The sequence below is a fragment of the Phascolarctos cinereus genome, unplaced genomic scaffold (assembly GCF_003287225.1).
Source record: "Phascolarctos cinereus isolate Bilbo 61053 unplaced genomic scaffold, phaCin_HiC Scaffold_5;HRSCAF=322, whole genome shotgun sequence".
Classification (NCBI taxonomy): Eukaryota; Metazoa; Chordata; class Mammalia; order Diprotodontia; family Phascolarctidae; genus Phascolarctos; species Phascolarctos cinereus.
In genome coordinates, this window is record NW_027555958.1 from 461,272,422 (window position 1) to 461,298,833 (window position 26,412).

At 41.3% G+C, this 26,412-nt stretch overlaps 1 protein-coding gene across 3 annotated transcripts in view; it reads right to left on the reverse strand.

Moving 5' to 3' along the window:
• The window catches only part of CUNH1orf87 (chromosome unknown C1orf87 homolog), a 61,413-nt gene extending 40,890 nt beyond the window's left edge, over nucleotides 1-20,523 (reverse strand). Inside the window, exons 1-4 of one of the 3 annotated variants that reach the window (XM_020993162.2) lie at nucleotides 20,444-20,523; nucleotides 18,200-18,413; nucleotides 8,880-9,081; nucleotides 4,391-4,531 (exon numbers count right to left, since the gene is read on the reverse strand). In XM_020993162.2, the coding sequence (XP_020848821.1) occupies nucleotides 4,391-4,531; nucleotides 8,880-9,081; nucleotides 18,200-18,306 (450 nt within the window). In that variant the 5' untranslated portion in view covers nucleotides 18,307-18,413; nucleotides 20,444-20,523. Of the gene's footprint in view, nucleotides 1-4,390; nucleotides 4,532-8,879; nucleotides 9,103-18,199; nucleotides 18,414-20,443 lie in introns of all 3 variants that reach the window. The other 2 variants (XM_020993155.2, XM_020993164.2) reach the window with 2 other exon arrangements.
• Between the last annotated feature and the right edge of the window lie 5,889 nt (nucleotides 20,524-26,412).

A 26,412-nucleotide genomic window follows, 5' to 3' on the forward strand; every position in this document is an offset into this window, starting at 1 on the left:
TTATAGGCAGGTCTCGAGCTCACTGATACCCACCCAACTAAGAGCCATCTGCCTCCACCTATATTCCAATCTTTTCATATCTTCCTCCCCAACATACTCTTGGATACAGTGACTCCTGGCTATTCCTCTTCCAACACCCTCCATCTCTCAGCTCTGTGCATTCTCTCCAGCTGCCCCTCCCCCGTACCTGGGCCGCTCACCCTCCTCCACTCCAACTATGGACTTCCCTAGCTGCCTTCAAGTCCCAGCTAAAATCCACCTCCTACAGGAAGCCTCCCTCAACCCCTTAATTCAAATGCCTTCCCTCTGATAATTTTCTATTTATCCTGAACATAACTTTCTTTGCATGCATTTCTTTGCAGGTTGCATCCCCCAATAGAGTGTGAGCTCCTTGAATACAGGGGCTGTCATCTGCCTCTTTTTGTATCCCCAGCACTTAGCACAGTGCCTGATACATGGCAGGTGCTTAATAACCGTTCATTGGTTGATTGACTGAAGAGACAACTCAGCTACAAAGAGAGTAACCAGTGGCCACCAGAGTGGGTAGCAATATTTATTTGTACATTTGGTCCATTATTTGAAAGTCAGAATAGTTTATGGGCTCCTAAAACCAATCAGTCAATTAACATGCACTTATTATATGTTGGGCATGATGTGCAAAGATAAAGACCCTGCCCTCAGGGTGCTTACATTCCACTAAGCAAAATAACAGACAGTGAGCTGCTGGAGGGAATGAGCTGTCTTCCCTGTTTTTGTTTCCCCAATGCTTAGCCTAGTGCCTCATAGATAGGAAGCTCTTCATAAATGCTTTTTAGGGGATGGGTGGTGTGATATACACATGTAAGGGTGTCCTAAATACATACAAAATAAATTTGAGTTGATTTCTTGGGGGATGAGAGGAGGGAGCAGTGATAGCTGAAGGGATCAGGAAAAGCCTCACACGCAGAAGGCAGCACTTGAACTGAGCTTGGCAGGAAGCTAGGGATTCTAAGGTGAAGGGAGACAGCATCCCGGGCACGGGACGGGGAAGGGGGGCAGCTTGTGCAAAGGTATGGAGATGGGCTATTATGTCTGAAGAAGAGGAAGGAAAGTGGTTTGGTTAGCCCACAGCATGAAAGAAAGTAATGTCTAGTAAATGTGAAAAGGTACATGGGGACGACTTGATGTAAGACCTAAAGTGCCAAACAGAGGTGTTGACATTTGATCCTGGAGGGAATAGGGAGCCACTGCAGTTTATTTCAGGAGGGACTGACCTCATTAGCCCTGAGCTCCAAGAATCTCACTCTGGCAGCAGGATGGTGGCTGAACCACTGGACCTGGGCACATGGAATCAGACCATAGATACTTCACGAGGAAACTGCTTCCTTCTTCACCTACTGACTTTCTAGTCATATTTTCAAGTTTATTTCAGATACCACCTCCTCCATGATACCTTCTTTGATCCACTCTGTTGGTAATGTCCTTCCCCTCATACCACAGAAAAAATTCTAACCCTAAAATTCATACCATCTCAAATCTGTGTATAATTTAATATACATTACAGCTTTTCATATTTATGCTTCATTCCCCCTATTAGAAAGTAAGATTGAAAAAGGCAGGGATTGCATTTATCAAAACTTTGGATCTCTCACAGTGCCTAATTCAGTGCTCTTCATGTTTAACAAACACATGTTTACTGAGTGAATGAATGAATAATTCTGATTCAGGCAAATGAGCTGGTTCTAGGTCAAGCATAGGTTCTAGATGAGCCCCTCTCTCATAAACCTGAGAGTTCTAACCTGCCCTGGGAAATGCTAGAGGTTGTCAAAATTGACCTAGGAATTCTCTGATGTGTTTTTACCCACCACCATCTGGCTAAAATCCTGAAAAAGGATGAAAAGGGATGCTATTTGTGTCCTACACTGCTCTTCTCATATATTATTTTATCTGATAGGAATATTATTCCCATTTGAGAGAATTATAGGATGTTAATCTGGAGAAGATATTGGAGACTATCTCATGGTGCAGTGGGAAGAGAATTGGATTTGGAGCTTGAAGATTCAGGTTTGAATCACGGCTTTGCCATGTACTTTTTCCATAGGCAGGTCACTTCCATTTTTTGTGCCTTGGTTTCCTCATCTGTAAAATAAGGGGGTTGGAGTAGATGGCCCAAAAATTTCCTTTCAGATTGAAATATGAGCTAGTCACAGAATCACAAATTCCTAGACTCTCAGCTTGCAAGGGAACTCAGTAGATACCTAATATGTTGTAGATCCCTGGATGGAGTCAGGAAGATGAGTTCAGAAACTTACTGGCTGTGTAACGTTGGGGAGATCACAACTTCTCCGGGCCCGAGTTGCCTCAGAATTGGGGACTGTACTCAACAGCCTCTAACATCTCTCCCAGAAATAAATCTGTTATTCTATGATCTTAGGTCATACCTGAAGCAGAATCGTCTCTACAATAATCCAATCAATCTATTCATTCTATGGGTGAAAAAACTAAAGCAAAGAAAAGGAACTGACTTGGGCAAGGTCATATAGATGGATCAGAGAACTGAACCCTGGCCCTCTGACCCCAAGTCCAATATTATACTGACTCTACCATGCTCCTATAATGAGGATGAGTGAAGCACCAAAATTTGCTTACCCAAAATTTGTTTTCTGCTCACCCATACCCCCTCTCCCCGTGCCCCTGACTAGGCAGCAGTCCCGTAAGAAAAACTGGGAGAATCAGCAAAAGCACTGGTCTGGGGAAACCCACTGAATCATTCAGCCGATGGTTTATGATCTCTGTTCACCATCATGAAAGATAATATAGTCCAGTGTTAGGTAATAACAATGACTAATATTTCCATAGCACTGAAAAGTTTGCAAAGCTTTTTTTCAGACATGATCTTATTTGTTATTAAAGTGTTATCAGCCCCATTTTACAGATGAAGAAACTGCAGTTCAGAGAAGAAAGGTGATATGTCCATGGTCACAGAGTTAGAGAATATAAGACATGAGGTTTGAACTCAGATCTCACTGATTTCACCTCCAAAACTTGCTCTATTATGCTGTGGTGCCTTAAAGCCTACATCCTTTTAGAGTCAGCAGACCCAGCTTAAATGCCAGCTCTCCCGCTAGCTATAGGTGTGACCTTGCACTTCTCTCTGGGTCTTAGTTTCTCCCTTTGTAAAATGAAAAGAATGTACCGAATCATATAAGCTGACAAAAATAGAAACAATTAATGTTTGAGGGGCTGTCCAAAATCAGCCAAAAGAAAAATACAGTTAATGGAGTTGTGGATTGGTTCAACCATTCTGAATATCAAGTTGGAATTCTTTAGGTTAAAAAAAAAAAAGACAATAGTTTCTTCCCTTTGAACTAGTGATTCCACATATACTCAAGAGATAAAGGTCACATGTATAAAAAAAATCCTCATATGAGCCCTTTTGTGGTAGCAAAACCAAACTGGTTTGCTGGGATATTAACTGTGTTGTAAGAAACAACTAATTGGTGGAATACATAGAAACATGAAAAGGCACCGGACTGCTGAAATCACAGGTCCAGACAAAGTAAGAGTGGTAGGATTTGAATGAATTGATACAGAGCAGAAACAGGAGAATAATATATACAGTGACTACAACAGTAAAAATGAAAAGATCACTAAAATAAAATTGAATGTGGTGCACTTATGATAGCTCGTCTTGGCCCCCAAAAAGATGAAAAAATGCCTCTTACATCATTTCCTTGAGAGGTGGGGGAGTACAGGGCAGAATGTGGCTGCTGCTGTGGCAGCTGGTTTTGGTCAACTTTCTTTTTTTATAAGACAGGGCTACTTTGGGAGAGTGAGTCAAGTCAAAAAGCAATTATTAAGCACTTACTACATGCCAGGCAATGTGCTAAATGCTAGAGATACAAAGAAAGGCAAAAAATAGTCCCTGGCCTTAAAGAGCTCAAAGTCTGAGGGAGAAGACAACATGGAAATGATTATGAAGATACCAGATACATGCAGGGTATATTGGAGGCATTCTCAGGGGGAAGGCAATAACATTGAGAGAAAATGGGAAAGGCTTTTAACAGAAGGTTGGATATGAACTGAGACTAGGAGGAGGCAGGAGGGGGATAGAAGGATAGGGATTATTTCAGGCATGGGGGACAGCTGGTGAAAATGGATGGTGTTAGGAGATGAAGCAAGAAGGTCATGAGAGGTGGGGTGGGGATAGGGAGAGGTCAATCTATAAATACCTGTGATATAAAAGCAAAAAGCATTTAAAACCATTTAATAAATAAAATAAAGCAAGGAACTTAGAGTTGATGACTTCTCAGCCCTTCTATGTTCCTATGATTTACACCTTCTACCTGTATTCTCTACGTTTGCTTTCCTGCTCCATAACCATAAAATATTCCCACTCCAATGTAGATACCTCAAGCCCACCTGGACCATTTCTAGACATGTGTTCCAAGGTACAGTCTATTGGGCTGGGTTTGGGGAGGCCATGAAGATAGGACAGCGACTGGTCTCCTGAGGGCACGGAGCTACACTGAGCATTTGCCCATTTTAGAATCTGACAGAGAAAAGACAACAGCAGAAGAAAAGAGGTGAGTTCATGTCTTTTTAAATGCACCTTCCTGGCTGCAAATTTGTAGCCTTGGCATCGAGATTCATATCAGGTGTGTTTCTTACCTTGGGGCCATTCAGTCAGAGGACTCTGTGACTTCAGGGCATCTAGCACAAACAGGGGAGATCCAAAATCATATAGGTCATAAGGATGATAGGTTTGAGTCTGGAAAAGCCCTTTGGGGTCATCAAGTCCAACGTCAAAATGAATCTTAAGCTTCTTTGGAGCTGTGACTATTTCATAGTGGGTTTTGAGTTCCCTGTCCAAAGCCCTACTCAGTTCCAACATTCTATGGTCCAAGGTTCCTCCCAGCTGTGACATCCTTTGTGGTAAGATTCCACCTAGCTTTAACATTCTATGAATCAGTTTGCAAAACTCTAATGATGCTTTCACATCTAATGAAAAATCTTCAGAGTGCCTTTCTAAATCCCAGAAAGCATCACAGATACCCTTCAAGGAAGATCATCCATCATCTGGAGTCCTTATTTGAAAAATTTCAGGGACTGAGCTCCACCACCCTAAACCCAGCCTAGGCAATGCTGATTTAGCAAGCATAAGTGAGCTGGGTTTGGAATGCTTTTTTTTTGTGATTTCTTCACATCTTTAATTCTAGCGAGATGCCTTCTCCTGCTTCCCAATAGTGGTAATGAGGGCCCCACACACGATGCCTTCACCTCCTGTCCCAGACAACTGTGCCTGCCATCTGGTGGACCGTCACCAGGGTTGCCCACAGACAAAGCTAATTAGTGAGTTTGCCCTGCATCACACTGAGGCTGGCTTTGTATGCGGGCTCAATGTCAGCACTGCCAAGCCTTGTGCAAGGACCCCTGGAGCTCAAAACATGCCAGGCTCTGTGGGAGGAGGCAGGGAGCCTCTGTCACAACCCAGAGAAGTAGATGACAAGGGGGCATTGCAGAGAGAGCTCTTCACCTCACAGTCAGGGGGCCTGGGTTCTAGACCTGCTCTGCCACTTTCCAGATGTGTGAGGGTGGATAAGTCATTTCCCTGACCCTCTACACTTGTTCAGAAGAGCCTTAGGAACAACAAGAGAGGGAAGACTTGATGGGGCTCTGTGCTTAGACACCCTCCTATCCTGTTCAATGACAATATTGATAGTCTTCATTTCCTGAACTCTGTCCTCCTAGTCTGCATTTTCTCACCTTTCTCTGCCATGTTGCATAATTGCCCTCTCCCTCAATCTTAATTAGGAGTCAGAGGAACGGCGTTCAGATCCTGTCTCTACTACTTACTTCTGTGTGACCTTGAGCAAGTCACTCCTCTCTTGGCCTCAGTTTTCCTTTATGTAAAATGAGGGGGTTGGACTTTGCCAGATGTCAGCCTATATTCTATGATCCTCTGTCTTTGTAGTCATAGAACCACATGATTATCAGTCAGAAATAGAGCTAGAAGGGACCCCTGAATCTGTTTAGTTCAATCATCCCATTTCACAGATGAGAAAACCAAGTTCAGGGGACATTAAGACACTTGTCCAAAGTCTTGAAAGTCAGTAAGTCCATAAACACTTATTAAGCACATACTCTGTGCCAGGCACTGTGTTAAGCACTGGGGGGGGGGGTACAAAAAGGCAAAAGATAATCCCTGCCCTCAAGGAGCTTATAATCTAATGGAGGACACACCAAGCAAACAGACACGTACAAATAAGATACATACAGGATAAATATGAGGTAATTAACAGAGACAAGGCACTAGGGGTATATATATAGAAAAAGGTTTTCTGTACAAGGGAGATTGTAGCTGGGACTCAAGGAAGCCAGGGAAACCAGGTGATGGAAATGAGGGGGGAGCGCACTACAGGCTCAGAAGACAGCTAGAGAAAATGCAAGGTAGCAAGAGGCAGGAGAACCGATTCAAATGGTGGCTCCCGTTGCTTTCTTACTCTCTATGACCTGCAATAGCTTTAGGGTCAAAGTATTCACACACACACACACACACACACACACACACACACACACACCCACCACACATACACACACACATACACCATACATACACACACACACACACACACACACACACACACACCTGTCTTTGATTCTGGATCTGAGACCTCACTGGTATAGGAAGTCCTAAAGAGAAAACTCCCACTACTTGAGCTGATTGGCCACTATTCTGCAATTTATGATCTTACAGAGTTGCCTAGGACAGTGGAGGTTGAGAGATTTGCCCAGAGCCACAGTCTGTATGTTTTGGCAGCAGGACTTGACCTCAAGTGTGTTTGACTCTGATATCCACATTTTGTCTACTATGTAACTTTGTCCTGTACTATTTTCATTACATTGGAGCTAGTTAACAGGGTGGATGGAAGGCTGAGCTTGTAGTCACAGAGACCTTGATTCAAAACATGCCTCAGACACTTAGTAGCTATGTGATCCTGGGCAAGTCATGTAACCTCTCTAAGCCTCAGTTTCCTTATCTGTAAAATGGACATAATAATTATACCTACTTTCTATGGTTATTGTGAGGCACAAATGAGATAACATTTTGCAAACCTTGAAGTTCTATGTAGATGATTATAGTGTTATTAATATTGATGTTTGTTATAGTAAATGAGGGGCTTAAGCAGATGAACTCTAAGGTCTCTTCTACTTCTAGAGCTGTGATGTAATATGACATAATACAATATATTATAATATTATATAATACAACACAACACAATAATGCAATATAAGATGATATATGATTTTATATGATATGTGATTTCATATAATATAGTATATGATATTATATATGACATGACATGACATGACATAATACAATGTAATACAAATGTAACAAATGGAAGTTCCTTGAAGAAGAGGTCTGCTTCACTTTTTTCTTTGTACCTCCAGTGCTTAACACAGAGCTTGGCATAGAATAGACACTTAATAAATCCTTGTTTTTTGGCTTGACGGACTAATAATTCTCTCATCCCCTGGATCCCTCTCTGAGCCTTGGTTTCCTCATCTGTGAGATGGGGATGATACCTGCATTACCTAACTTTCAGGGCTTCTTGGAGGGCATCACTTGGTCAACCTCAAAGCATCATGCAAATGTAAGTTGTTTTAATGATGGTTAGAGGACTGTGCCAGGTATTTATTCAGCGTCAAAGTAAACTAAGAGGATGGATCATTAGATCATAAGCTCCTCAAGGGCAGGTACCGTCTTTCACCTCTCTGGGTATTCTCAGGGGTTGGTGTAGTGCCAGGGCACATGATTGCCCCTTATAAATGTGAAGTGCTTGGTTGCTTGATTTTCTCTGTAGCAATCTTGATTCCACATCTCTCCTTAAAAGGAGGAAAAAGTAAAGAAGAAGAAGACAATGAAGGGCCTTCAGAAGGTTGGCCAGCCTGGCACTCTATCAATGCAGACTCATTCTCAGGATCTAAAATCCTCGAGGGAGGGCTTTGACTTTTGGCTTTGGTTTTCATATCCTTTCCACATGACTACCTTTCCCAGACTTTCCCAGACCTTTCCACCCCCTTTCCTCACCTAAACCTCCAGCACCTGGTATTACTTCCAGGTACTGTCTGTAGAGGTACTAACCAAGCTCCATCCTGCTCTGGTCCGAGATCAGGTACGATTAGGCACGGGTGAAGTGTTGGGGCCTTACTCTGAATTATTTGCTCATTTGTTTTTTGATGCTAAGATGGATTATTAAAAGTAAAGCCATTTGGTCCCAAACCTGGAGGCTAGAGGAAGTCACATTTCATTTCGTTGCACATTTTCAGTCCTGTCTTTTAACCTGTCAATTAACCTCTCCAGACTTCTGTGAATCAACCAGGTGTATTGGAAAGAGCCCTGGCAATGGAGGTGGAGAACCTGAGTTCTAATCCAAACCTCTTACACTTACCACCTGTGCAACTTCTGCTTCCCAGGCCTCAGTTTCCTTCTCTGTAAAAGTTGGCCTAGTTGGTCTCTGAGGTCCCTTCCTACCCTCTCTCTACAAGCCTAGGCTCTTTTCCATATGGTCTCAGGGAGGCAGCCTTTGTCTCTAGGCCTCGGTTCCTTCATTTATAAAACAATGAGGAATGCTCTGAGCTCTAAATTTATGGGGTAGTTTTCTCACTCTAAATGTATGATCCCTTGATCTGATGGAGTCACTCGACCTCCTTACACCTACAAATGAAGAGTTTGGATTAGAATTTCTCTCAATCTTTCCCAGCTTTGAATCCTGTGATCCCACAAATGAACCTGGATACATCCATTTCCACGGCCATCTTGCCGGTTTCCATTCCTTTCCCTTATCAGAGGCTCAAGAACAAGTCAAAAGGAAATCATTGTTTTAATTACTCACACCACTGCCTGCTCCTACGAGGCCAGGTTTGTCTTCTTCCTTTCCACCTTTGTTCCGCTCTCTGCAATCAGGGCTGAATTGGACTTTGGGATCAGCAGGACTGTTAAGAGCTGGGGGATTTTCCCCGAACTGCCTTCCATGCTGGGGTACCAATGGCCCCAGCTCAGGCTGAGCTTTGGTGGTTGTGTTCTCCTTCACCTGACTGAGAGAGGACATCAGTGACCTTGAACAAGCAAAAAGGATGGCTAAGTATATACTGCCCTGAAGAACACAAGGAAGATATCATCCACGAGAAGTGTCAAAAGACGTGGGGGCCCTCGGGAAATAAACAGTTGTCATTTGCTCTGTGGACCATTGACCTTGCAGACAGGTCACATTACTATCTTCTCACAACAAACTTTTAATTTATAAAAAACAAAAACAAATAGAAGGAAGAGAGAAAAAAAGAATGAAAGAAGGAAGGAAGGAAGGAAGGAAGGAAGGAAGGAAGGAAGGAAGGAAGGAAAGAAAGAAAGAAAGAAAGAAAGAAAGAAAGAAAGAAAGAAAGAAAGAAAGAAAGAAAGGAAGAAAAAGAAAGAAGGAAGGAGAGAGAAAGAATGATAGAGGGGGAGAGAAAAGGAAAAAAGAAGGAAAGAAAGAGAAAAGAGAAGGAAAGAAATAAAAAGGGAGAAAAAAGGAAAGGGAAGGAAAGGAAGGAAGGAAGGAAGGAAGGAAGGAAGGAAGGAAGGAAGGAAGGAAGGAAGGAAGGAAGGAAGGAAGGAAGGAAGGAAGGAAGGAAGAAAAAGAAAGAAAGAAACCTTTTTACCTGTTTCTTGTCATTTCCAGTAAAGTGTCAGTCAACATAGATTTGTAAAGAGGAATTATATTTCTTCATTAAAAGCCTAGAAGTTATTAGCAATCTTTGTAACAGGAGAAGGGAGAAAGTTAAGACATTACTGGTATTTGGCCCTCTCCCCAGCTCTCCTTCCTTGCTATTTTCCAAGCTGGGCATTTCCCTCAGACTCTCTCCCCTTGGGCTGAAATGAGAAGGGGAGAATACCCCTTGAGCCAGAAGTGCCTACCCCTTCATTAGGAAGACCAGGGTAAGTAAAAATGTGGCTTTTTTCTTCCTTATATGGAATGCCGCCTGCTAATAATAAATCACATTTCTATAGCTTTTTGTAGAAAGAGTTCACCTAGAAATAACCTAATGAGGTAAGCGGAGCAAATGCTATTATTCTTGCTTTATAGATGTGAGGAAACATTTAACTGCTCTAATGACTTACTCAGGGTCACATAGCAAGGAAGAGAATGGAACCCAGATCTTTTGACATGAAGTCTGATAATCTTTCCACTGCCCTACACCTAATAAACAGATTTCATACCAGGCCGCACTCACATAACTCACTAAAGCATACAATGCTTGACTTGTAAACCTTGAGGTGCTATGTAAATATGAACTATTAGAATAATAATAATTCTTATTATTATTAACTGTAGTATATCACAGTTTCATGTCAGATTCAGAAATCCCATCGGTAAACCAATACCATGCCACCCCCCCCCCTTTACAGGAAAAGGTGTATTCTGGGAAAGTTGGCTGTAAAGTGAATTTCTGTAAATTGAATGTAACTGCTACCCATTAAGAGGCCAAAGATATATTCTCATAATAACACCTTGGTCCCAAGATGTTTTTTAAAGCACACTTAAAAACACAAGCTAACCCTTTAAAAATAACAAAAGAATGATTTTTCAGATTTCAAAACCTTATTCAAAATAAGTTACACAGTGGAATTGTTGCAATGAAATTGAAAATCCTGAGACCAGCAATGGGACACCGTTAAGTTAATTAATCGATCAACAAGCGTTTATTGAGTTCATGGAGGGCTAGACTCAGGAGAGGTCTGCTTGGTTTTTGCCAGGCTGACTTTCCTTCTATGAAGAACTCAGCGTGGTGCTCCTCTGCTCAGAGATCTCCATTGACTCTCACTTGCTTACTGAATAAACTGTAAACTACTATTCAAGGCTCTGCACAATCAATACCATCCTATCAGAGGCATAGCAGATGGAGTAGTGGACTTGAACCCAGGAAGCCCAGGTAGGTGCCACAGGGAATAGAATCCAAGTCAGGAAAACTTGAATTCCAATCGAGCCTCACACATTTACCAGCTGACTCTGGGCACGTCACTTCCCCTCTATCTGCCTCAGTTTCCTCATCTGTAAAATAGGGTTAATAATGGCACCTATCTCCCAGGATTATTGTGTTGGGAAATAAGATAATATTTGTAAAATATTTACAAAAATGTGTAAAGAATTTGTAAAAATATTTTGTAAAAAAATTTGTAAAAAAAATTTGTAAAAGTTGTATACCTTTAAGTACCACATAAATGATAGTTTTATTTGTTTAAGTTTAAAATATTAAGTAAAGAAGTAAATAAGCAAATAAATAAGGCACATTCTTTCAGGCCATCCTCTTTTAAAGTTGTGTTGCTTCACTATTGATTAGAGAAGTGCAAATTTAAACAACTCTGAGGTACCACCTCACACCTATCAGATTTTTTAATATGACACAAAAGAAAAATGTTGGCTGTTGGAGGGCATGTGACAAAACTGGGACACTAATGCCCTGTTGGTGGAGTTGTGAACTGATCCAACCATTCTAGAGAGAAATGTGAAACTATGTCCAAAGGGATATAAACCTGTGCATATCCTTTGTTCCCTCAATACCACTGCAGGGTGTATATCCCAAAGATATATAAAAAAGAGTGGGGGAGGACCTATTTGTACAAAAATATTTAAAGCAGTTCTTTTTATGGTGGCTAAGAATTTGAAATCAAAGGGATGCCAATCACCTGGGGAATGGCTAAATAAGCCATGTTATATGATTGCAATGGAATACTATCGTGCTATAAGAAATGACAAGCAGGATGATTTTAGAAAAACCTGGAAAGACTTACGTGAATGGATGCATAGTGAAGTTAACAGAACAAGAAAATGTTATTTATATACAATAACAACATTGTTCAGTGAAGAACTGTGAAATGACTTAGCTATTCTTAGCAATACAATGATCCAAGACAATCCCAAAGGACTCCTGATGAAGCATACATACTATCTGCCTCCAAAGAAATAGTGATTAAATACAGACTGAAGCATGCTATTTTTCAGATAAATCAAGTTATATTGCCCCTGTACATAACACTTTAACTATTCTCTTAAAATCATAGAACTGAACAGGATAGGGCCAGGTAATACCATACTCAGACTATCCTCAAGCTTTCCAACTCCTTACTAACACTCAAAGCTCAAAGGGTGTCTCCTCTGGGAAGCTTTCCCTGACTCCTTGAAGCTGGGAAGGATCTCTCTCTTCTCAAATCCCTCACTTTATTTTTCCTCATACTCTGGACAGCTTCAGTACACTTTTCAGGTTCCAATATGTATTCTAGTTATTTATACCAGAAATGTCCTCCTTCACCTTTTCACCTTGGCATCTTTAGCTTCCTCCAAGGCACAACTCAAATTCCATATCCTAAATCACATTTTCCCTGGTCCCTCCAGCTGCTAATGTCTTCCTCCTCCACAGTTATCTTGAATTTATTTTGTATTTACCCGTTTGTGTACATGTTGATTCCCCCAAAAGAAAGTGAGCTCTCTGAGGGCAGGGACTGTATCAATTTTTTTTCCCAGCTAGAAATATAGTCCCTGACACAGAGTGAGAACTGAAGAAATCTTGTTGACTCATTAATTATGTGCATGACTCCTCCCTGCTACTAGACAGAAAGTTTTTTGAGAGAAGGAGTTTTTGTCTTAGCTTTCTTGGGCCTGCAATGCCTTTTACCCAGCAGGTCAGAAGATAACAGATTAAGAATTAGGAAAAAAAAAACTTTAGAGGCACTTAGTTTGGGACCCTCATTTTCCAAATATAAGGAAATTTAGGGCAACAGAGGCTAAGTGACGTGTCCAAGGTCACATATATAGTAAACTATCAGAGAGAAGACTTAAATCAGTACTGATCCCTTGACTCTGAATCCTGTGTAACTTCTGTTCTTGCTACATCTAAATATCCCTTTGCAAAAGCTAATTTGATTTTTGATTGGTTAAATAAAACTGAGGCAATAATCACTGGTGGTTTACACTAGATAAAAAAAATCAGAGTGGGGGCTTGAGGCAGTTGGCATTAGAGAAGTACCCTCCCAATCCCTCAAGGGTACCCCTAGAGCCTTGTTGGGGAGAGAGAGGCTAGTTTTGAATGGCAGTGGGAGTTAGGGGGCTACTCAGAACTATAGAATGGCTTTACAACTTTGCCTTCTTTTTTTATGGTGAAGGCCTCGGAAACACCGTAGTTTAGATAAAGAGGAGATGGGCATGGTACCTTTCTTCCCATCACCTTCCCTCATCCTTGGAAGAAGAATTCTGAATAAGAATCTCAGGTCAGAAGTTGGTCTCCAGAATCTGAGGCATAGATGCCCATCTGCCAAATGAGAGCTGCTCAGTGATTAAAATAAAACACACACACACACACACACACACACACACACACACACACACACACACACATCAAAATGAGCACCTTTATACCTTCAGAGTAAAATCTGTTTCAAAACAACGACACTCTTTTAAAAAAAAAAGTGAGGGAGGTGCATTGTGGGCGCTGGTACCATGCAAAAGCCTCCCCAGCTCAGAAGCTTTGTGTGTCTGCCATTAAAACAATCAGTTTGAGAACACCACACAGTGTTCTTCACAAGATCACAGTTCTCATTGCTGCTGCCTGTATGCTGATGTCTAACTTGATAAAAAGTAATGATTACAGTTTCAAAAGATGAAAAAATCAACAACTAGACCTGATGGAAACAGAAACAGAGCCAACTTTTCCATAGTAATGGACAGAGGGCTTGGTCATATGCCATCCAATGATAAGAGGGATGAAGGAGGATGATGAAGATGCCAGATGATTCAGAAAGGAGACATGCCCAACTGTTCATCAGCCCACGGTGGGCCTGACCCAAATCTTCCAGCAAATTAGCCTTTTTAGCACTGCTTATCTGCAGTGTGGGTTATATCCATGCAAAGGACTGAGGCACCCCTCACGGAACCTAAAACTTGGAAAGGTCTAGGTGGGGGCAGCAAAAAGGTCACCAGATGTCACCTTAAAGGTCTGCCAACTTTGACAGACACTTATGTCACCAATTTCTAATTGCCCCCACTAATGCGCCCAGTGCCTTCTGGAATAAGAATGGTATTCCTGCCAAAGCCTGGAATTAGGATCTAATTTCAGCATACAGAAGGATGAAAAGGCATGGGTGGAAGCTGTGAAAGTGACAATTAGGGCTTTTTGTCATGAGAAAATCTTCAAAAATTAGGGCTTATGAAAAAGGAATGGGTGGCTTTAAGAGATAGTGGGGTGTCCCTCAAGGGAGGTCTTTAAGTAAAGGCCAGATGATCATTTCTCAGTGGTGTCCTGGTGGAGATTCCATTTTGAAGTATGATTTGGACTGGCCCCTGACGTTCTTTTTAATTCTCAAGTTCTGGGATTCTGTTGTTCTTTCTGTCTTTTGGATGGGATAACAGATAATCTAAATACCTATCCTTTCTTTAAAAAAAGAAATACATGCATATGTGGATGGATATACACACACAAATACACATACAGGTGTATGTATGTACATATGTGTATATAATAATCTCTGTGTATGCCTTTCTTTGTATATTCAGCACTTTGGACAGAGCCTGACACAGCTTTTTGGCTGGACTTGATCACAGTGCCTCAGGGTTCTTTATGTGAATAGCAGTGATCATCTGACAGGCATGGCAAAGAGGAAGAAAGAAAGCTAGGGATAATCAGTACTAATCACAGGACACTAGCATGACATTACTTGATATAGGCTTATTCTGTGGCTGATGTTGTTTATCTATTCAACAGATCAGACTCACTGCTTCTTAAGGCAGCTCACTTTATACTTTGGGATGGATCTACTCATAACTTCATAAACAACTTCCAATCATTGCTCCTGGTTTTGACCTCTGGGCCCAAGTAGAACACTGGTATATAGATGGTACAGTGGACAGAGAGCTGCACTTGGAGTCAGGTCATCCTGACATTGGTTGAAGAGGTGATTATATTGAAGAGCTAATTATACTCTGTGGAGCTTGGATGAAAAGAGGAAGCTAGCTTGAGATCAGGAATTCCAGTAGCAAGCAAGCCTATAAAGAACATTTTGAGCTATGTCCTAAGAGGGAATCACTTGGAGGAGAAGACAGGAGAATCTCTGTACCTTCCTTCCTCCTTTAACAGAGGATGACCTTGGGAACCTTAAAAGGATGGAAGGTTTCAGCCTTTCCAATGGCCATCCTGGTAGTATCCTCAGAACAGTGGTGGTGAATGGAAGCATCTGCTATTTTGGAACTGAGAATAAACTAGATACAATTTTCAAAAAGGAAGTTTTGAGTACCCCTAAACAAGCAATACCAGGAGAGGCTCATGAGGATCCTACAAAGGGGAAAAATGACTTCCAGCAACCAAGAGCTATAACTTACCACTTTGCCTTATGGATTATCTAAGCATAAACCCAGTTTCTCTTGGATTCAATGTGTACTTGTGGGAAAATAAGCCTCTTGTTTGGGGGGATGCATTGTACTAATTTTTATTACTGTATCACCTTATTAAATACATGATTCTAAAAGCTAGTTAAGTCTAACTGGTTAGTTGATATAATGTGATAATGGGGAGAGCACATCAATAGGGGCACATGAGTTATAGTGTAAGAAAACAACCACCACTAATCTTTCAAGGTTATCCCTAGAATCCTGAGAGTATAAATAGCCAGTCATCCTCTAGGGGTTAGTTCAGTAGGGGTTGGGAGAGTAGCCTTAGAGACCATGCTACACATGATGAGGTAGAAAAAATAAAATTCCAAGGGCAGGAACTGGGAGGAGACCAAGTTAACTTGACTGTGACATAGATTTTCTAGGAGTTCTTAAACAATATATCTATCTACTCAGCTTTTTAGTTTTCTTATCTACAAGAAGGGGGTGACCTTCAGGAAAAATTGCTTGAAAATAAAAATGAGTACATTTTTCCCATTGTAACTCTTAAAAATATTTTTTAAATGTATCTTAAACAAAATTCAACTAACATTTACTAGGTACCTACTATAGGCAGAACAAGAAAACATTGATGACCTTTTTTTTTTGGAGTCAACATATGTTAAACAATCCTGGGCTTATACTAACTATGTGACCTTGGACAAATCACTTAAATTCTCCTGGTCACTTTTCCCTTATAACAAGAGGAGGCTGAAGTAGATGACTTCTGAAGTCCTCTGGAGCTCTAACTCTATGATTCTATTAATGTATGACCTGGATTCAATTCTTAGCCTCATGGCCCCCTGCCTACACTGGCCTTATAGTCTAGAAGGAGGAGACAGAAACCCAACCTGGAGAGTATTTGAGTGTAGAGACCATGAAGGACTATAAGCCTGCCCTCTGAGGTTCAATCATCTCTATGTAGTTGATTCACAGATCTATATATCCAGTGCTAGTCTCTCTTCTGAGCTCCAGTGGCATATCAACAGTAGCTTACTGGGTAATTTCATCTGGATGGCAAGCTCAACGTGTCACAAATATATAGAAATAACAAAGTAATTTATTTGAGCTGATGAGTCCACCAAGTGAGAAAGTAAAGAGAATATACTGAACAGATCTTTAGGGGACAGCCATAATTAAGAATAATGAGGGGGACGGTTGCAGAAACACATGGCAAGACCTACATAAATGGATGCAAAGTGAAGTGAGCAGAACCAGGAGATCATTGGATACAATAACAGCAATATTATAATGATGATAGACCATGAATGACTTAGCTAATCTGATCAAGACAATGATCCAAAACAATTCCAAAGGACTCATGATGAAAAATGCCATTCACCTCTAGAGAAATAACTGATTAATTTGGAGTACAAACTGAAGCATAGTTTTTCTCACTTTCTTTGTTTTTCTTCTTTTGTTTTGGTGTGACATGGCTAACATGGAAATGTTTTGCATTATTATTGCTTATCCTACTGTTTGTCTTCTCAGTGGGTAGGGGAGGAACAAAAGGGAAAAAAATAATTTGGAACTTAAAAGATGTTTTAAAAGAATGTTAAAAATAAATAGATTTCTTAAAAATTGCTAATTGTAAAAAAAAAGAATTGTTTCATTCTTGGTATATGTATATCCTTAGTTCCTGGAGTGACAGAGGATATCCACTAGAGAGTCCAAGTTTAAGGGGGGGGGGGTGTTTCCTGTGGATGGTGAAGCTCTGCAGATGCTTCTTTTTGTAGATGACATCGTTGCTAGTTATATCAAGTCCAGGAGTTTAATAATATCTGCTTCTTGGAACAAATGGCCACATAGTATGGTGGAAAGAGAACTGGCCTTGAAACCAGGAGGACCAGAGTTCAAGGACTATATCTGAAGGATACTCACTGTGTGACCCCAGGCAAGTCACTTAACCACTTGGTGCTCTAGGCATCTCTCTAAGATGGAAAGTAGCAGAGAAGGTGCCAACCTGCATTGATAGAGGGAGTTTCCTTATCTGAGAGCTCACATACCAACGAAATAATAGGTCCAGTCCCTATTCTCTAAGAGAATAGGAATGTAGGCGTATACCTCAAGATCAAAATTAGGGGTAGAAGAATGTTTATAAATACATAAAAGAAAAAAATGCAGGTCTGACCATAGCATGTCCCCTACCCCCAATACTCAATAAACTCCAGTGACCAAATCTCAAATCCTTTGTTTAGCATACAAAGGCCTTCACAACCTGCCCCCTTCCTGTTTCCAGTCTCTTTGTGTTAACCTGACATATCATGAAAAGAGTACTTCCATGAAGTTTGGGGAATTATAAAAATGAAAAATATTAAGAATCCCTCCCCTCTGATCCCTCCCCTTTTCCTCTCTCCTTCCACCTGCCCCTTTCCAAACTATTGAGGAGACACAGTTTCATGTCACTGGTTGGATTTTCCATGAATGGCATTCCCAGGTTATCCAACAGGCCTAAATTGTTTAGTCTAGTTTTAAGCTTTCATTGCTTTAATACATTAAAACTGCACAAAGACAGACAGACAGATAGATAGATAGAGGCACACTCATATAGATAGATAAATATGTAGATATGAGCATATCTATATCTTTAGATATTTCTATACATTATATCTATATAGTGTATTATATCTATATTTATCTCTCTGAGTGTATCTCTATCTATCTATATTTGAAGACTCCTTTCTCATTTCCTCCAAAGTATGAACAACTCATTATTAAGTTCAGGCCTAACGGAAGCATATTTCAAACTTCCAACTTACGTCTTCGGCTTTTCCACCAGGAATCGGTAATGTTTACTCCCAATAATTTTCACCACAGTCTCAGGCATTGGAGCCCTCCGATAGGGGGTGTCCCAAGAAGAAGACATGACTTTCTGGAATGTCCCCACTAGGCACCTACAGCCCTGCCCTTGGAAATCTGCAGTCTGGAGCTTCAGGGCTTCCCAAGGGCTATGGCAAGGCTGCTTTCTCTCCACTGCAAAGAAGGAAGCTGGGGTTACTTGCATAATTCAAAGAGAGAAGTCTGTCTCTTTTTTGTCTAAGGCCATCCAAAGCCTGTTGGAATGGAAGAAGCAGAATTTGGAATCAGAGGAGCTGGGTTCAAATACCAGCTGAGCTCCATACTACTTGTGTATATAGCCTTGGGCAATTTACTTCCCTCTGGGTTTTTGCTTCCACCTATGGAAAAAGAGAGGCCAGGGCTAGGGATGATATGAAGTCCCTCCCAGATCTCAATCCACGATGCTAATTCATTTCATTTATTTAAAAAAATATATTTATTAACTATTATGTGCAAGACAGAGAATCTGTCTGATGTTTCACATAAAGAAAGAGACAAACTAGGACTCGGAAGGATCTAGGTTCAAATCTTGCCTCTGATGCCTACTAGCCATGTGACCATGACCATTCTAGAACTCTCTTCCTTTAAGTATAAAAGGAAGGGACAAGACCAGCAGAACTTTAGAGTCACTTTAGAGACACTAAAGGCTCTTTGAAAGTTTTTTGTAACCAGGAAATAAGACTGGGTAGGGGTGGGGAGTGGGTAGGGGAAGATTCATAAATCTACCCTGCCTGTTCCTAAACAAACATTAAAGCAAAGTCAATACCAGCAAAGGGAGACCCGGGAACAGACTGGCCAGATACTGCCAACACTGAATCATAGAGTCACAAGATTTGAAACTGGAAGGAAATATAGAGGTCATCTATTCCAACATTTTGCTGAAGAAGATACTGAAGGTCCAAGAGTTCAACATCTTGACCAAAATTATAGAGATAGTAAGCAGAAGAACTTTGCTTTGGATTCAGGTGCATTGACTTCAAATCTCACATTCTTTCCATTTTAATCTGGTTCCTTCTAATTTCCAAACCATCTAGTGTTCACTGAGCAACTCTTGTGGTAGGGTGTAGTGAGTGGAAAGAACCCTTCCTTTAGAGGCAGAAGGCCTGAGTTCAAATACTGCCTCTCCCACTTACTACCTGGTGACTTTGCCAAGCCCCAACCTCAATGGTCCTTAGTTTCCTCCTCTATGAAAAGAGGGAGGCTTTCACTATACAACCTCTTAAAGTCTTTTCCAGATTTAAAACTATGATTCAAGGTCGACAATACTAGGCTTGGGTCTCTCTGAAGTGGTTTCAGCTTTCTTTTAAAGTGTTTTGTTTGTTTGTTTCAGGCACAGAAAGGATAGATTTATGTGTGTGTCTCACTCTTCCTCCTCTCCCCCTTCCCCTTGCCCGCCAGTCCCCTTCTTGCCTAGCACCTGGTCCCATATCAACCAATAGATAAACATTTATTAACTACCTACTGTGTGCCTGGCACTGTGGTAAGGACTGGGGATATTTAAAGAGATAAAAGGCAGTCCCTGCCCTCAAGGAGCTCACAATGTAATGGGGGAGACAAGCAGCAAATAAATATATACAAACAAGTTATATGCAGGATAAATAGGAACTAAGGGAAGGCACTGGAATTAAGAGGGGGTGGGGAAGACTTCTTGTAGAAGGTGGAATTTTAGTTGGGACTCAAAGGAAGTCAGGGAGGTCAGCAGTCAGAGTTGGGGAGGGAAAGCCTTCTAAGCATGGGGGTGGGGGAGACAGCCAGAGAAAATGCCTGGAGCCTCCAGATGGAGTATCTTTTTTTTTTTTTTCATGGAACATCCAGGAACGCAGGAGGCCTGGATTATAGAGTAGAATGCCTTTAAACCCGGGAGTAACTTTAGAACTTTGGTAGGAGCTGTGGAGGAGAAGTGCAGAAAGCCAGGAGCTGGCTGGTTGTTCCCAGGAGATGACCCTCTCCAGAGGTTTTCTTGGTCCAGACCACTCATTTCCTCAGGAAAATCCCCTACCATTGGATTGCTGTTTTATGTGAGCCCAGGCCCCTCTGGTTCTGGCTGGCTCTCTGAGCTAAGCTGCGTCTCCACTGAAAAAGGTTAAGCACAGAAATTCCCCAGAGTCTCAGCTCTTCCCCTGCACCAAGGGGGGGGGGGGTACCCTGGATCTCCAGACGCTTACCTATGCAGGTCTTGGCGCCCAGGATGCTCAGAGAGGAGAGGGTTCCACTGGGTCCCCTAGAGAAGTTGCAGCCAGGTAGGAAGGTGGAGTCAAAGGGACTAGAGCCCTGGAGGTAAACGTAAGAGAAGAGGTGTGGACCAATCAGGCGCAGAGATTCAGAGGACTCGGCAGAGACCGCCCCTCGTCCCGCCCCACTTCCAGGTTGCTAAGGACGCGGGAGCCCGTTGCTGGGGTGAGCTGCTGGGGATTAGGCTACACCACCCCTCCCCCCTCTCCACGCCCCGCAGGACTGCAGAAAGGTTAGCCCTGTGCTTACAGCGGGGTGGGGGGTGCGCCCCATTTTGGGGTGGGGAATCTTAGGATCAAAGCTGTAGAGCAGATGGCACCTTCGAGGCTATCTGGTCCGACTTCATTCTGTAGGTCTGGAACTGACACCAAGAGAGAGGTTAAGCCACTTGCCTGAAGCCATGCAGCTAGTGACCCAGGTGGGACTTAAAGTGTGTGTGGGGGGGGGCAGGAGGAATGGCTGCACTGGGTGGACCATTCCCAAAGGCGTCCTGAATAGATGCTGGCCTGGGAAGCACTCGAAGGTATCTCAAAATCCTTCAAACAAGCCATGAGGCCCCTAAGTTTCTGCATCCTCACCTCCAGACAGCCTTGGGCCACCTCAGCTGCTATCCAGTGGGTAGTTGTATTTGGAGAAGCAGAACAGCCTAAAGGTTGTTAGAGGAAAGTGGTACCTTGGGAAAGGGGGGCGGGGGAAGCTAGGGCAGGGATAAGGGGAGTTGACTGTTCCCTCCCTACCTCTATGACGTTGGGCAATTAGGTTCGGAAGTTCCCTCCTAATTTCTCTTGCCTTTGACTCTAGAATAGCTAGCCACATATTCGTGCCCCTCCCCCTCTCCCTTGCTTTTGGTTTTCCCTGGTTATTATCAATTCCCCCAGAGTAAAGTTCCCATCTCTCATCCTGCATCCTTCTTAGTGTTGTGTGCCTTCCCTTCACCAGGAGAACTTCACACGTGTGTAAGCCTTTGTTTGGTACTCCTATGAGTGCCTGTGCATATCCATGTCTGAGTGTATAGCATCTGACTGCTTCAGTCTCTGTCTCTCTCATATATATATACATGCATACTTACATATTTGCATGTATATATAAATTTGGTATATATACATTCACGTATACATCTGTATCAATCATCTATCCATCTAATCTACCATTTGGCTATCATCTCTCAACCTGTATCTACATGTGTCTATGTCTCTATTTAGTCATCTATCTCTCTGTCTAAATATCTATCCATCACTATCCGTCTGTCTATCTGTCTGTCTATCTATCTATCAATCTGCCTCTCTGCCTCTCTATCTACCTCAGCTTCTTATTTCTTTGGCTCCCTGGGGTAAACAGATCAGGGAGCCGGTCATATTTCACACATGGTAAATGATCTCTGGCTGAGCAAGCTGAAAGGCCTCTGTGGGCCCCATTGGCATAACTGGGTCAGTAATGAATAGCTTTAATATAATCTAGAGATGTTAAAAAAAAAAAAAAGAGAGCGAGCCATGGTGTTTAAAAGCCCAAGAAAGACATCTTCAGATTTATTCACTTAGAGCTAGAAAATTAGGCATCCAGTGTAAAGAGGTCTGAACTTGGAGTAACAAACCCTGAATTGTGATCCCTGCTCAGGGGCTTACTACCCATGTGAGGTTGGGCACATCACTTCTCTTCGCTCAGTTTCCAGTTTGCATTCCTGTAACATAAGAGGGTCAGTGTCAGACACTCATTTGGGTTTATGGTAAGAATGGACCAGAATGATCATCTAATCTGATATCCTAGAATATTTTATAGGTGGGGGTAAAATAACTTGCTAACAGTAACACAGCAGTAAATGGAAGAGGTAAGATATTGACTTGGGTCTTTTGACAACAAGGTCGGCAAGCATTTCTTATTTCCATTTCCAGGCAGTGTGTTAAGTGCTCATGGAAGCAATTGACCAGGTAGGAGATAATGCAACTCTATTTCCCCAACTTTAGTCTATGCTCAAGGCAGTGTTTCTTGTTCAAAGCCCAAAGTGTGTGGGGGGTGGGAGTGGGGAGAGACAGACACAGAGAGAGAAAAAGAGACACAGAAAGACAGAGATAAAAACCAGAAAGGGAGACAGAGACAGAAAGGGAGATAGAAACAGAAATAGAAGACACAGAAAGAGAATAAGAAAAATGGATACAGAGAAAGACAGAGGGAGACAGTGACAGAGAGAAAAAGAAAGCAGACAGAGAAACAGAGAGATAGAGAGAGAGGGAGCCCATACTTATTACAATGGAAAGAGGAATGACCTGCATTGGAAGACCTGGGTTCAAGTCCTGTTTCAATTAATTATTGGATGTTTGTATACAGTGCATTTCATCTTTATGAGTGACATTTCTTCTCTGGAAGCATAGTGGACAGAGCATTGGCCGTAGATTCAGTAGTTTAGCTCTGGCCTCAAACACTTCCTAGATGTAGGTCCTTGGGCAATTCACTTAACCTTCGACTGTGTATGAATGTGTATACATATATGTATGATATACACATGTCTATTAATGTACATATAAACACATACAAATGCATATATTGTCTTCCCAGTAGAACATAAACTCCTCAAGCACAGGGATCATTTCATTTTTATCTGTATTCCTTAGCACAGATCCTGGTACATACGTAACATGATTGTTACGTATAATGGTGGAGTGAGTCATAGAACCCAGTAGACTGGGAATAGCCTTTTTCTCAACCTCATTGTTGTTGTTATTGTTCAGTTATTCAGTTGTGTCCTACTCTTCCATGACCCCATGGACCCTTATGGATAAAAGGGTACACCAGGCTCTTCTATCCTCCACTATCTCTCAAAGTCTGTCCAGGTTTGTGTTCATTGTCTCCATGATGCTATCTCTCCACCTCATCCTCTACTATCCCCTTTTCCTTTTGCCTTCAATCTTTCCCAACATCAGGGTCCTTTGCAAGGGGACCCATCTTCTCATTTATGTGGCCAAAGCATTTAAGCTTTAGCTTTAGTATTGAACCTTCCAGTGAATAGCCTGAATTAATTTCTTTAAGTATTGACTGAGTTGATCTCCTTGCCGTTGAAGAGACTCTCAAAAGTCTTCTCCAGAACCACAATTCAAGAGCATTGGTTCGGTGGTGCTCAGCTTTCCTTATAGTCCAACTCTCACAGCCATACATAGCTAATGGAAGAACCATAGCTTTGACTACATGGACCTTTGTTTGCAAGGTGGTGTCTCTGCTTTTTAGTATGTTGTCCAGATTTGCCATTGCTTCCCTTCTAAGGACCAAGCATCTTTTAATTTCATGACTGCAGCACTGTCTGCAATGATCTTTTAGCCCAAGAATATAAAATCTGACACTGCTTCCATTTCTTCTCCCTTTATTTGCCAGGAAGTGATGGGACCAGTTGCCAAGATCTTAGTTTTTGTGATGTTAAGCTTCAAGCCAGCTTTTACAATCTCCTCTTTCAGAATCAAGAGGTTTCTTAATTCCTCTTCACTTTCTGCCATATGAGAATGTTGATATTTCTCCCAGCATTCCTAATTCTGGCTTTTGATTTTTCTAGCCTGGCATTTCACATGATGTACTCTGCATATAAGTTAAATAAATAAGGTGACAATATACAGCCTTGTTGTAATCTGTTCCCAAACTTAAGCCAATCAGTTGTCTCTTGTTTGGTTTTAACTGGTTGCTTCTTAGCCCATATATTGGTTCCTCAGGAGACAAGTAATATGATCTGGTCCTCCCATCTCTTTGAAGACTTGCCATATTTTGTTGTGATCCACACAGTCAAAGGCTTTGATGTAGTCAAGGAAACAGAAGTAGATTTTTTTTTTTCAGGAAATCCCTTGCTTTTTTCATAATCCAGCAAATGTTGGCAATTTGGTCTCTAGTTCCTCTACATTTCCGGAAATATTGCTGAAGCCTGGCTTGCAGAGTCTTGAGCATAACCCTGCTGGTGTGTGCAATGAGTGCTATTTTTCAGTAATTTGAACATTTCTTGATGTTGCCCTTCTTTAGGATTGGGACACAAACTGATCTTTCTCCAGTCCAGTGGCCGCTGTTGAGTTTTCCAAGTTTGCTGGCATATTGAGCGCAGCATTTTAACAGCATCATCATTTAGGATTTTTAACAGCTCAGCTGGAATTCCAACTCGACCCAATGCAGTCTAATTCAGTGTTATGTGTGCCAAGACCTGCACTGGGCACTGGGGATACATAGAGAAATTGAAAAATAGTTCATTCTCATCCATACCAACTTCATAATTGCTGCCAATTCAAGTCATCAATGTCTTTCCCAAAATCTACTATCCTCTCCTCCTAGAATGCTTCCTTTCCTCACCACAGTCCCCTGAAATGCTTGTCTTCTTCCTTTGATATACAAATGGTACTTCTTTTAAGAGCCGTTCCTTGGTTTCCCTCCCAGTAGCCTGACATCTCCCCCCGCCACTCCACAACTCCCAATCATGTTGCACTTTTTAGTATCTGTTCTGTGTTTACTTTTACATGAACATATTTCATCCCTCCAGGAGAAGGAGCTCCCTGAAGACAAGTATTGAAGGCAGATACGTTTTCCTGGTTTTGTCTTGGTATCTCTCATGTCTGGCACAATGCCTGGCACAGAGTAGACAAATAACAAAAGCTTATTGATTGATTTATTGATGGATCATAGATCCAGGCCTAGAAGGAACTTCAGAGGTCATTTAACCTTACCCCTTTACTTTATTTTTAATTATTTGTAAACATTTTATTGATTTTATTTTTCATTCCAGACTTAACAAATAATCCTCCAAATAAAAATAAAAAGGATTCCTCCATATACAAAGTAGAACAAAAAAAATATTGTATGAAAAATTGTGAATCCTACACAGATTCTTTCCCCCAAGTGTATATATATATATATATATATATACATACATATGTATAATATATATGTATATATATATATATATACACATACATATATATAATATATATATGTATATATAATATATATGTATGTATATATATATATACATATATACACATACATATATATAATATATATATGTATATATACACACACACACACACACACACACACACACACACACATTCCTTGTAACAAATAAGCATGGTTGAAACAAATTTACATATGTGCCACATCCAGGAAAGTATGTCTCTTTCTGTACCTTAAGTCTATGACTTCTCTGCCAAGAAGTAAACAGCTGGCCTTTTCATTGGTTTTCTGGAGTCATGGTTGATCATTGTGTTGTTTGGAATTTATATGTCACAAAAATTTTAAAAGCTGTTATTCTTGTTGTCCAAATTTTCCTCCTGATTCTACTCCATTCACTCTGCATTAGTCTATCCATTTTCCCAGGTTTCTCTGATACCATCCTTTTCATCATTTCTCATAGCACAATAACATGCAATCACATTGATATACTATAATTTGTTTGGCCATTCTGGATTTCATGAGCATCCCCTTCATTTTTAGTTCTTTGCTATAACAAAAAGAGATCTACAAATATCTTACTCATGAGCCTTTTTCTTCTTTCTTGTATGCCTTTTGGGTATAAGACTTGGTCACAAAATATGACCTCACTTTGCACTTAGCTAAACTGTGGTGACTCATCTAAGGCAGTTAGTTACCTTATAGGTAGCAAAGTCCTAAGGCAGGGTGTGACCCCAGACTGTGTTTTCCTGCTCTACCATGCTCTCCCTTCATGCTTTAACACTCTTAAGCTTATTGGATATAGGTATAGAAGAAATAGAGATCATTGAATCCAGGGGTTCCCAACCTGGGGTCCATACACTAGATTGCCAAAGGAGTCCATGATATCAAAAGGTTATGGACCACCAATTTAGTCCAATCAGCCCATTTTGAAAATGAGGAAACTGAGAGCCAGAAAGGGTACTCACATTATCTGACATCATATTGCCAGTAAATA